The 11,782-nt window shown below is 63.3% G+C and overlaps 2 protein-coding genes across 2 annotated transcripts in view; both read left to right on the top strand.

Annotated features, from left to right (window-relative positions):
- The window catches only part of LOC311164517 (neurexin-2-like), a gene marked incomplete at both ends in the record, with an annotated part of 201,582 nt that overhangs the window by 119,811 nt on the left and 69,989 nt on the right, over positions 1-11,782 (top strand).
- LOC311164512 (spectrin beta chain, non-erythrocytic 2-like) overlaps positions 1-11,782 on the top strand; it is a gene marked incomplete at both ends in the record, with an annotated part of 41,330 nt that overhangs the window by 1,153 nt on the left and 28,395 nt on the right. Inside the window, 7 exon segments of the mRNA XM_084224002.1 lie at positions 1,866-2,014; positions 4,257-4,430; positions 5,432-5,523; positions 5,774-5,854; positions 7,446-7,561; positions 8,031-8,143; positions 9,772-9,959. Coding sequence (XP_084080128.1) covers positions 1,866-2,014; positions 4,257-4,430; positions 5,432-5,523; positions 5,774-5,854; positions 7,446-7,561; positions 8,031-8,143; positions 9,772-9,959 — 913 coding nt within the window.

The raw sequence follows: 11,782 nt of genomic DNA, 5'->3' as shown, positions 1-11,782 counted from the left end.
AAAAAATTGGGGAAAAAGCGCAAAAAAACTGGGGGGAAAAGTGGGGAAAAAGTTGGAAAATGCACAAAAATAGAGGGAAAAGCTATGAAAAAATGGGGGGATTGTGAGGAGAGTGAGGGAAAAGTGTAAAAATTGGGGTAAAATGGATAAAAAGTGAGGAGAAAAGGTGAAATGCTCTGGGGGAAGTGGAAAAAATGGGAGAAAAAGGTAAAAAATTGAGGGAAAAGTGAAAAAAATGGAGAGAAATGTACAAAAAAGTGGGGGAGAAGCTCAAATGTTAGGGGGGGAAGTGGAATAAATGTGAAGAAAACACAAAAAGTGGGGCAAAAGTGCAAAAATTAAGGGAAAAGCGGAAAAAATGAGGGGGAGTGCAAAAAAAAATGGGGGGAAGTGAAGAAAAATGGGAGAAAATGGCAGGAAAATGGGGGGAAAGGATAAAAAATGGGAGTGAAAGCTGAAAAAATTGGGGAGAAAGTCACCAAAAATATGGAGAATCCTAAAAAATGGGAATTGGGAGCGCTGGAATATTGGGGGATTCAAAAAGAGTGAGGGAAACACAAAAAGTGATGGAAAAGTGGAAGAACAGCCCCAAAAAATGGGGAAAGTGACCCAAAAAAATGGTGGGAAGTGCATCAGGAATATGAGAGATCTCAAAAATGGGGATGGGGAACCCAAAAATTGGGGTGATGGACCCCGAAAATGGGGAAATCTGCCCCAAAATGTGAGGGGACAGCACAAAAAAATGAGGAAAAAACACAAAAAATGGGATAAAAAACCCCTCAAAACAGGAGGGAAAATCCAGAAAAGAGGGGGAAACACCCAAAAAATAGAGGGAGACGCCAAAAATGGGGATGGGGGACCCCAAAATGTGGGAACGATCCCCAAAACATCGGGGGGAAACCCCCAAAATGGGGAAAAATCAAAAAAAATGGTGAAAAAAACCCCAAAAATGGGGGAAAACCCCCCAAAAATGGGGACATATTATGGAAAAATGAGAGGAACACCCCAAATTTCCCCTCCCAATCACCCCAAAACCCCCCCAGGACAAACCCCCAACCCCCCCAATCGCCCCCAGACCCCCAAAACCTCCCAGGCCCCCCCTCAGGATCCCCCCAAGGACCCCCCCCAAATCCTCTTAGCGTTAATCCAGCGCCGGCTGGCGAGGGGGGATCCCCCCCCCCCCGGGGGGCTGCGACCCCTGGGGGTCTTTTGGGGGGGATTTTGGGGGTCTCTGACCCCCCCCAGATGAGGCCGAGGAGGAGGGGGGGGTTCAGGTGGGGTTTGGGGTCTCTGGGTGGGGGTTGGGTGGTCTGGGGGGGGTTTGGGTGGTCCGGGGGGATTTGGGGGGGTTTTAGGGGGGGTTTTGAGGGGGTTTTGGGGGGGGTTTGGGGGTCTCTGACCCCCCCCAGATGAAGCCGAGGAGGAGGGGGGGGCTCAGGTGAGGTTTGGGGTCTCTGGGTGGGGTTTGGGGTCTTTGGGTGGGGTTTGGGGTCTCTGGGTGGGATTTGGGTGGTCTGGGTGGGGGTTGGGCGGTCCGGGTGGGGTTTGGGTGGTCCGGGGGGATTTGGGGGGGTTTTAGGGGGGGTTTTGGGGGTCTCTGACCCCCCCCAGATGAGGCCGAGGAGGAGGGGGGGGTTCAAGTGGGGTTTGGGGTCTCTGGGTGGGGTTTGGGGTCTCTGGGTGGGGGTTGGGTGGTCCGGGTGGGGTTTGGGTGGTCCGGGTGGGGGTTGGGTGGTCCGGGTGGGGTTTGGGCGGTCCGGGTGGGGTTTGGGTGGTCCGGGTGGGATTTGGGCGGTCCGGGGGGATTTGGGGGGGTTTTAGGGGGGGGTTTTGGGGGTCTCTGACCCCCTCCGTGCCCCCCCCAGACGAGCGCGAGGCCGTGCAGAAGAAAACCTTCACCAAGTGGGTGAATTCTCACCTGGCGGGGGGGTCGCACCTGGGGGACCTTTACAGCGACCTGCGGGACGGGCGGCTCCTGCTGCGGCTGCTCGAGGGGCTCTCGGGGGAGACCCTGGTGAGTGAGACCCCTCCCCACATCGGGGACCCCCCCTCGGAGGGGAAACCCCCCCAAAAAAAACAGGAAACCCCCCAAAAATAGGAATTCCCCCCACACAAAATGGGGATCCTCCCCAAATTAAGGAAATCGCTGTGGGGACCCCCCCATAAAGGGACCCCCGGCTGCTCGAGGAGGGGGGGGGGGGTTCCTGGTGAGTGCGACCCCTCCCCAAATCCGGGACACCCCCCTGAAAGGGGAACCCCCCCAAAAAACAGAAACATCCCAAGGGGGATCCTCCCCAAATTAGGGAAATTCTGGATGGTGCCCCCCGGCTTGGGGGGGGTCCCTGATTGTGCCCTGCTGCCCTGGGGGGGTCTCTGACTGTGCCCCCCGAATTGGGGGGGGTCCCTGACGATGCCCCCCCTCCCCTGGGAATGCCCCTGAAGGTGCCCTCCGACCCGGGGGGGGGGTCTCTAACTGTGCCCCCCGACTCATGGGGGTTCTCTGACGGTGCCTCCCTCACCTGGGGGGGATCCCTGACGGTGCCCCCCTACCCTGGGGGTTTCCCTGACCGTGCCCCCTGCCCGGGGGTGATTCCCTGACTGTGCCCCCCGGTTCTGGGGGGGTCCCTGATGGTGCCCCCCCGACTTGTGGGTGTTCCCTGACGGTGCCCCCCTGCCTGGGGGGGGTCTCTAACGATGCCCCCCTCCCCTGGGAATGCCCCTGACGATGCCCCCTGGTCCTGGGGGGGTCCCTGACGATGCCCCCCCACCCTGGGGGGCTCCCTGACTGTGCCCCCCTACCCGTGGGTGATTCCCTGATGGTGCCCCCCTACCCTGGATGATTCCCTGACGGTGCCCCCCTGCCCGGGGGGGTTCCCTGACGATGCCCCCCTACCCTGGAGGATTCCCTGACGATGCCCCCCTACCCGTGGGTGATTCCCTGACGGTACCCCCCTATCCTGGATGATTCCCTGACGGTGCCCCCCGACTCGTGGGTGATTCCCTGACTGTGCCCCCCGGTTCTGGGGGGCTCCCTGACGATTCCCCCCTGCCCGGGGGGGTTCCCTAACGATGCCCCCCTCCCCTGGGAATGCCCCTGACGATGCCCCCTGGTCCTGGGGGGCTCCCTGACGATGCCCCCCTGCCCGTGGATGATTCCCTGACTGTGCCCCCCTACCCTGGGTGATTCCCTGACTGTGCCCCCCCACCCGTGGGTGATTCCCTGACTGTGCCCCCCTACCCTGGGAATGCCCCTGACTGTGCCCCCCTACCCTGGGGGATTCCCTGACTGTGCCCCCCGGTTCTGGGGGGCTCCCTGACGATTCCCCCCTGCCCGGGGGGGTTCCCTGACGATGCCCCCCTCCCCTGGGAATGCCCCTGACGATGCCTCCCTACCCTGGGAATGCCCCTGACGATGCCCCCCTACCCTGGATGATTCCCTGATGATGCCCCCTGGTCCTGGGGGGGTCCCTGACGGTGCCCCCCTACCCGTGGGTGTTCCCTGACCGTGTCCCCCTGCCCGAGGGGGATTCCCTGACGATGCCCCCCTACCCTGGATGATTCCCTGACGGCGCCCCCCTCCCCTGGGAATGCCCCTGACGATGCCCCCTTGTCCTGGGGGGGTCTCTAACGGTGCCCCCCTACCCTGGGGGTTTCCCTGACCGTGCCCCCCCTACCCTGGATGATTCCCTGATGATGCCCCCCTCCCCTGGGAATGCCCCTGACGATACCCCCCTACCCTGGATGATTCCCTGACTGTGCCCCTCTACCCGTGGGTGGTCCCTGACTGTGCCCCCCTACCCTGGATGATTCCCTGACTGTGCCCCCCTACCCTGGATGATTCCCTGACAGTGCCCCCCTGCCCGGGGGGGGTTCCCTGACGATGCCCCCCTACCCGCGGTGCCCCCCTACCCTGGATGATTCCCTGACTGTGCCCCCCCTACCCTGGATGATTCCCTGACTGTGCCCCCCTACCCTGGGTGATTCCCTGACCGTGCCCCCCTCCCCTGGATGATTCCCTGACGATGCCCCCCCACCCGTGGGTGATTCCCTGACGATGCCCCCCCACCCTGGATGATTCCCTGACGATGCCCCCCCCACCCTGGATGATTCCCTGACTGTGCCCCCCTCCCCTGGATGATTCCCTGACGATGCCCCCCTACCCATGGGTGTTCCCTGACGGTGCCCCCCCACCCTGGATGATTCCCTGACGGTGCCCCCCCACCCGTGGTGGTCCCCTGACGGCGCCCCCCGCCCAGCCGCGCCCCACGCGGGGCCGGATGCGGATCCACTGCCTGGAGAACGTGGAGAAGGCGCTGCGCTTCCTGCGGGAGCAGCGCGTGCACCTGGAGAACGTGGGCTCGCACGACATCGTGGACGGCAACCCCCGCCTGACCCTCGGCCTGGTCTGGACCATCATCCTGCGCTTCCAGGTGGCCCCCCCGGCCCCCCCCGAGCCGCGGGAAATGGGGCGGGGGGCGCGGCCCCGACCCCGCCCTGCAGGGGGGTGTGCCCGGCCTGGAGCTGCGCTGGGAGGGGGGTTTGGGGGCATTTTGGGGGGTTCTGGAGCTGCCCTGGGGGGGTTTGGGGTCATTTAGAGGGTCCTGGAGCTGCCCTGGGGGGGTTTGGGGTCATTTAGAGGGTCCTGGAGCTGCCCTGGGGGGGTTTGGGGTCATTTCAGGGGGTTCTGGACCCACCCTGGGGGGTTTGGGGTCATTTAGAGGGTCCTGGAGCTGCCCTGGGGGGGGGTTGGGGTCACTTTGGGGGTTCAGGAACCCATCCTGGGGGGTTTGGGGTCATTTCGGGGGGTTCTGGGCCCATCCCGGGGGGTTTGAGGTCATTTAGGGGGGTCCCAAACCCACCCTGGGGGGTTTGGGGTGATTTTGGGGGGTTCTGGACCCACCCTGGGGGGTTTTGGGGTCATTTCGGGGGGTTCTGGGCCCATCACGGGGAGTTTGGGGTCATTTAGAGGGTCCTGGACCCACCCTGGAGGGGTTTGGGGTCATTTCAGGGGGTCCCAAACCCACCCTGGGGGGTTTGGGGTGATTTTGGGGGGTTCTGAACCCACCCGGGGGGGGTTTGGGGTCATTTCAGGGGGTTCTGGACCCACCCTGGGGGGTTTGGGGTCATTTAGGGGGGTTCAGGAACCCACCCTGGGGGGTTTGGGGTCATTTTGGGGGGTCTTGGACCCACCCTGGGGGGTTTGGGGTCATTTCGGGGGGTCCCAAACCCTCCCGGGGGTCTCAGCTTGATCACAGAAATCCCCAGACCTTCCCCAGTCTCCTTTTTTGGGGGGAGGTCTCACACCCACTTTTGGGGGTCCTGACTCCTCTGGGAGGGTCCCACTCTCCATTTTTGGGGGTCCTGCACCCATTTTGGGGTTCCACACCCACTCTGGGGGGGTCCTTCACCCCAATTTGAGCCCCCTCCCCAGATCCAGGACATCAGCGTGGAGACCGGGGACACGCGGGAGCGCAAATCGGCCAAGGACGCGCTGCTGGCCTGGTGCCAGATGAAAACCGCGGGGTGAGGGGTCCTGGGGGGGGTCCCAGGGGGGATTTTGGGGGTCCTGGGGGTGTGTGGGGGGGTCTGGGTGGTCTCCATGTGGCTCAGGAGGATCCTGGGGGCTCTATGAGGCTTTGGGGGAGCTCTGAGTGGTCCTTAAGGGGACTCAGGTGGGACCTGCGGGGTCTGGGGGTGTTCCCAGGGGGTTCTGGGGGGTTTTGGGGGGGGGTTTGGGGGTCTCTGACCCCTCCTGCACCCCCCTCCTCTCCAGGTACCCCAATGTGAACGTGCAGAACTTCACCACGAGCTGGAGGGACGGGCTGGCCTTCTGCGCCCTCATCCACCGGCACCGGTGCGGGCAGGGGGCTGGGCAGGGGGCTGGGGGCGCTGAGAGGGGGGGTGGGGAGGGGGCTGGGGGCGCTGGGGGGGGCTGGGGGTGGTGGGGAGGGGGCTGGGGGTGGGGAGGGGGCCTGGTGAGAAGTGGTTGCTGTGGGGAGGGGGCTGCTGGGGGGGATGTGGGGGTTATAGGGCAGCAGTTGTGGGGTGGGAGTCTGTGGGGTTATGGGTCAGGGGTCAGTGGGTATGGGTCAGTGGTCAGTAGCTGTGGTCAGTGGTTATGGGTCAGTGGTCAGTGCCCGTGCTCAGGGGTCAGTGGTCAGTGGCTGTGCTCAGGGGTCAGTGGCTATGAGTCAGTGGTCAGTGGCCATGAGTCAGTGGTCAGTGGCTATGGGTCAGTGGTCAGTGGCTGTGGGTCAGTGGCCATGGGTCAGTGCTCAGCGGTCAGTGGCCGTGCTCAGGGGTCAGCAGTTACGGGTCAGTGCTCAGTGGTCAGTGGCTATGGGTCAGTGGTCAGTGGTTGCGCTCAGTGCTCAGTGGTCAGTGGCCATGGGTCAGTGCTCAGTGGTCAGTGGCTATGCTCAGGGCTCAGCAGTTACGGGTCAGTGCTCAGTGGTCAGTGGTCAGTGGTCAATGGTCAGTGGCCGCGCTCAGGGCTCAGTGGTCAGTGGCTATGAGTCAGTGCTCAGTGGTCAGTGGTCAGTGGCCGTGCTCAGGGCTCAGCAGTTACGGGTCAGTGCTCAGTGGTCAGTGGCCATGCTCAGTGGTCAGTGGCCATGGGTCAATGCTTAGTGGTCAGTGGCCATGCTCAGTGGTCAGTGGCCATGGGTCAGTGCTCAGTGGTCAGTGGCCGCGCTCAGTGCTCAGTGCTCAGTGCTCAGTGCTCAGTGGCCATGGGTCAGTGCTCAGTGGTCAGTGGCCATGGGTCAGTGCTCAGTGGTCAGTGGCCGCGCTCAGTGCTCAGTGCTCAGTGCTCAGTGCTCAGTGGCCATGGGTCAGTGCTCAGTGGTCAGTGGCCGCGCTCAGGGCTCAGCAGTTACGGGTCAGTGCTCAGTGGTCAGTGGCCATGCTCAGTGGTCAGTGGCCATGGGTCAGTGGTCAGTGGTCAGTGGCCGCGCTCAGGGCTCAGTGCTCAGTGCTCAGTGCTCAGTGGCCATGGGTCAGTGGTCAGTGGCCATGGGTCAATGCTCAGTGGTCAGCGGTCAGTGGTCAGTGGCCGCGCTCAGGGCTCAGCAGTTACGGGTCAGTGCTCAGTGGTCAGTGGCCATGCTCAGTGGTCAGTGGCCATGGGTCAGTGGTCAGTGGTCAGTGGCCGCGCTCAGGGCTCAGTGGCTGTGCTCAGTGCTCAGTGGCCATGGGTCAATGCTCAGTGGTCAGTGGCCATGGGTCAATGCTCAGTGCTCAGTGGTCAGTGGCCACGCTCAGGGCTCAGCAGTTACGGGTCAGTGGTCAGGGGTCAGTGGTCAGTGCTCAGTGGTCAGTGGCCGCGCTCAGGGCTCAGTAGCTGTGCTCAGTGGTCAGTAGTCATGGGTCAGTGGTCAGTGGTCAGTGGCCGTGCACAGTGGTCAGTGGCCGCGCTCAGGGCTCTGCTGTCCGGTCGCCCCCAGGCCGGAGCTGCTGGACGTGGGGTCCCTGCGCGGAGCCAACGCCCTCCACAACCTGCAGAGCGCCTTCGCCGTGGCCGAGCGCGAGCTGGGGGTCACTCGGCTGCTGGACCCCGAGGGTGAGGGGCTGGGGGGGCTGGGGGTCCCTGGGGGGATTTGGGGGCGGATTTGGGGGTGTATTTGGGGGTCCCTGGGTGGATTTGGGGGTCTGACCCCCCCGTGCCCCCCAGATGTGGCCGTGAAGCAGCCGGACGAGCGGTCAGTGCTGGGGAGCTGTGAAGGATCGGGGGGTTTGGGGGTCCCTGGGTGGATTTGGGGTCCCTGAGGGGGATTTGGGGGTCCCTGGGTGGATTTGGGGGTCCCTGGATGGATTTGGGGGTCTGACCCCCCCGTGCCCCCCAGATGTGGCCGTGGAGCAGCCGGACGAGCGGTCAGTGCTGGGGGGCTGTGAAGGATCAGGGGGGTTTGGGGGTCCCTGGGTGGATTTGGGGGTCCCTGGGTGGTTTTGGGGGTGGATTTGGGGGTCCCTGAGGAGGATTTGGGGGTCCCTGGGTGTATTTGGGGGTCTGACCCCCCCGTGCCCCCCAGATGTGGCCGTGGAGCAGCCGGACGAGCGCTCAGTGCTGACCTACGTGGCCGCGCTCTACCATCACTTCTCCAGGATGAAGGCGCTGGCCGTGGAGGGAAAACGCGTCGGGAAGGTCTGGGACGGACAGACGGACACGGGGGCGGACAGACGGACACGGGGGTGGACAGACGGACACGGGGGCGGACAGACGGACACGGGGGCGGACAGACGGACACGGGGGTGGACAGACGGACGCGGGGTGGGGGACACAGGGATGGACACGCAGGTGGACGGAAAGGGAACCGGAGGAGGAGGAAGGGGTGGACAGATGGACGATGGGCAGATGGACGGACAGACGACGGGCAGATGGACAGACAGACGACGGGCAGATGGACGGACAGACGAAGAGCAGATGGTGTCGGGGGGGTGGGGACTGGACAGAATCCGTGGGAATGGGCGAGGGAGAGGGAGGGAGGGAGGGAGGGAGGGAGGGAGGGAGGGAGGGAGGGACAGATGGGGGATGGACTGAGGGACGGGTGGGGGATGGACAGAGGGACAGAGGGGATGGACAGAGGGATGGATTGATCAGAAAAGGATGGAGAAGGAGAGGGATGGATGGACAGGGGGATAAATGGACAGATGGGCATTGGGACGGACGGATAGACAGATGGATGGATAGACGGATGGATAGATGGATGGATGGGTGTGAGGACAAATGGATGGATGGATGGATGGATGGATGCACACAGGGATGGATGCATGATGGATGGATGGATGGACGGACAAGGGAGGGATGGAGGGATGGATGAATGGACGGACGGATGGATGATGGATGGACGGACGGATGGATGATGGATAAATGGACGGACAGATGGATGGACGGATGGATGGATGGATGATGGATGGATGGATGGATGGATGGATGGACGGACGGACAAACACAGGGATGGACGGATGGATGGCCACAGGGATGGATGGATGGATGATGGATGGACGGACGGATGGACGGATGGACGGATGGATGGATGGATGGATGATGGATGGATGGACAGATGGACGGACAGACAAACACAGGGATGGACGGATGGATGGCCACAGGGATGGACGGATGGATGATGGATGGACGGATGGATGGATGGATGATGGATGGATGGATGATGGATAGACAGATGGACAGATGGATGGATGGATGTTGGATGAATGGATGGATGATGGATGGATAAGGGATGGATGATGGATAGATGGAAGGATGGATGGATGGACAGATGGATGATGCACAGATGGATGGATGGATGGACAGATGGATGATGGATGGATGGATGGACAGAGGGATGGACGGATGGATGGATGGACAGAGGGATGGACGGATGGGTGACGGACGGATGGATGGATGGATAGATGGATGATGGATGGATGGACGTATGGATGGACGGACACAGGGATGGACGGATGGATGGACGGACGGATGGATGACGGACGGATGGATGATGGATGGATGGACAGATGGATGATGCACAGATGGATGGATGATGGATGGATAAGGGATGGATGATGGATGATGGACGGATGGATGATGGACAGATGGATGGACGGACACAGGGATGGACGGATGGATGATGGATGGATGGATGGATGGATGGATGGATGGACAGATGGATGATGCACAGATGGATGGATGATGGATGACGGACAGATGCGAGCACAGCCAGCCAGCCGTCTCCCTGTCCGTCCATCCGTCCGTTTGTCCGTCCGCCCGCGCAGGTGCTGGAGGCGGCGCGCGAGGCCGAGGGCCTGGCCGGGCGCTACGAGGCGCAGGCGGCCGAGCTGCTGGGCTGGATCCAGCGCTCGCTGCTGCTGCTGACCGACCGGCGCCTGCCCCGCGGCATCCCCGGCCTGCAGGGGCAGCTCCAGGCCTTCAGCGCCTACCGCACCTCCGAGAAACCCCCCCGGTGAGACCCCCCCCCCGCCACCCGGGGGGCTGCCCTGGGGGGGCTGGGGTCCCCAAATGGGGTTTGGGATCTCCCTATTGGAGTCTGGGGGCGGCACTGAGGGGTCTGGGGGCTGCACTGAGGGGTCTGGGGGCTGCCCTGAGGGGTTTGGGAGCTGCCAAAAGGGGGCTGGGGGCTGCCCTGAGGGGTTTGGGGGCTGCCAAAAAGGGGGCTGGGGGCTGCCCAAAGGGGGCTGGGGGCTGCCCTGAGGGGGCTGGGGGCTGCCCAAAGTGGTTTGGCAGCCCTAAAGGGGTCTGGGGGCTGCCCAAGGGGGGCTGGGGGCTGCCCAAAGGGGGCTGGGGGCTGCCCTGAGGGGTTTGGGGGCTGCCAAAAAGGGGGCTGGGGGCTGCCCAAAGGGGTCTGGGGGCTGTCCTGAGCTGGCTGGGGGCTGCCCAAAGGGGGCTGGGGGCTGCCCTGAGCCGGCTGGGGTCCCCAAATGGGGTTTGGGATCTCCATATTGGAGTCTGGGAGCTGCCCAAAGGGGGCTGGGGGCTGCCCAAGGGGGTCTGGGGACTGCTCTGAGGGGGCTGGGGGCTGCCCTGAGGGGGCTGGGGTCCCCAAATGGGGTTTGGGATCTCCGTATTGGAGTCTGGGGGCTGCCCAAAGGGGTCTGAGGGCTACCCTGAGGGGCTGGGGGCTGCCCTGGGGGGGCTGGGGGCTGCCCTGAGGGGGCTGGGGTCCCCAAATGGGGTTTGGGATCTCCCTATTGGAGTCTGGGGGCTGCCCAAATGGGGCTGGGGGCTGCCCAAGAGGGGTTTGAGAGCCCTAAAGGGGTCTGGGGGCTGCCCAAATGGGGCTGGGGGCTGCCCAAAGGGGGCTGGGGGCTGCTCTGAGGGGGCTGGGGGCTGCCCTGAGGGGGCTGGGGGCTGCCCTGAGGGGTCTGGGGGCTGCCCTGGGGGGGCTGGGGTCCCCAAATGGGGTTTGGGATCTTCCTATTGGAGTCTGGGGGCTGCCCTGAGGGGTCTGGGGTCCCTAAATGGGGTTTGGGATCTCCGTATTGGAGTCTGGGGGCTGCCCAAAGGGGGCTGGGGGCTGCTCTGAGGGGGCTGGGGGCTGCCCAAAGGGGGCTGGGGGCTGCTCTGAGGGGTCTGGGGGCTGCCCTGGGGGGGTGGGGGCTGCACAAAGGGGTCTGGGGGCTGCCCAAAGGGGTCTGGGGGGTGCCCAAAGGGGGCTGGGGGCTGCCCTGAGCCGGCTGGGGTCCCCAAATGGGGTTTGGGATCTCCATATTGGAGTCTGGGGGCTGCCCTGGGGGGTCTGGGGGCTGCTCAAAGGCGTTTGAGAGCCCTAAAGGGGTCTGGGGGCTGCCCAAAGGGGGCTGGGGGCTGGCCAAAAGGGTCTGGAGACCCTAGAGGGGTTTGGGGGCTGCCCAAAGGGGGCTGGGGGCTGCCCTGAGGGATTTGGGGTCCCCCCAGTGAGTTTCAGGTTCTCTCTGAGGAATTTTGGGGCATCCCTGGGGCTCAGGCTGTGTTTTAGGGTCCCCCCGGTGCATTTTGGGGTCCCCTGGTACATTTTGGGGTCCCCGGGTGCATTATTTTGGGTCCCGCCTGGTGCATTTTGGGTTCCCCTGCTGTATTTTGGGGTCCCCCGGTGCATTTTGGGTTCCCCTGGTGCATTTCAGGGTGCCCCAGTGCATTATTTTGGGTTCCCCTGCTGTATTTTGGGGTCCCCCGGTGCATTTTGGGGTCCCCTGGTGCATTATTTCGGGGTGCCCCAGTGCATTATTTCAGGGTCCCTCGGTGCATTATTTTGGGTTCCCCTGCTGTATTTTGGGTTCCCCCGGTGCA

The sequence above is a fragment of the Fringilla coelebs genome, assembly GCF_963513975.1.
Source record: "Fringilla coelebs genome assembly, chromosome: 33".
Taxonomy (NCBI): domain Eukaryota; kingdom Metazoa; phylum Chordata; class Aves; order Passeriformes; family Fringillidae; genus Fringilla; species Fringilla coelebs.
The sequence above is the reverse complement of the archived record's forward strand: the minus strand, read 5'-3'. Positions and strand labels throughout refer to the sequence as shown.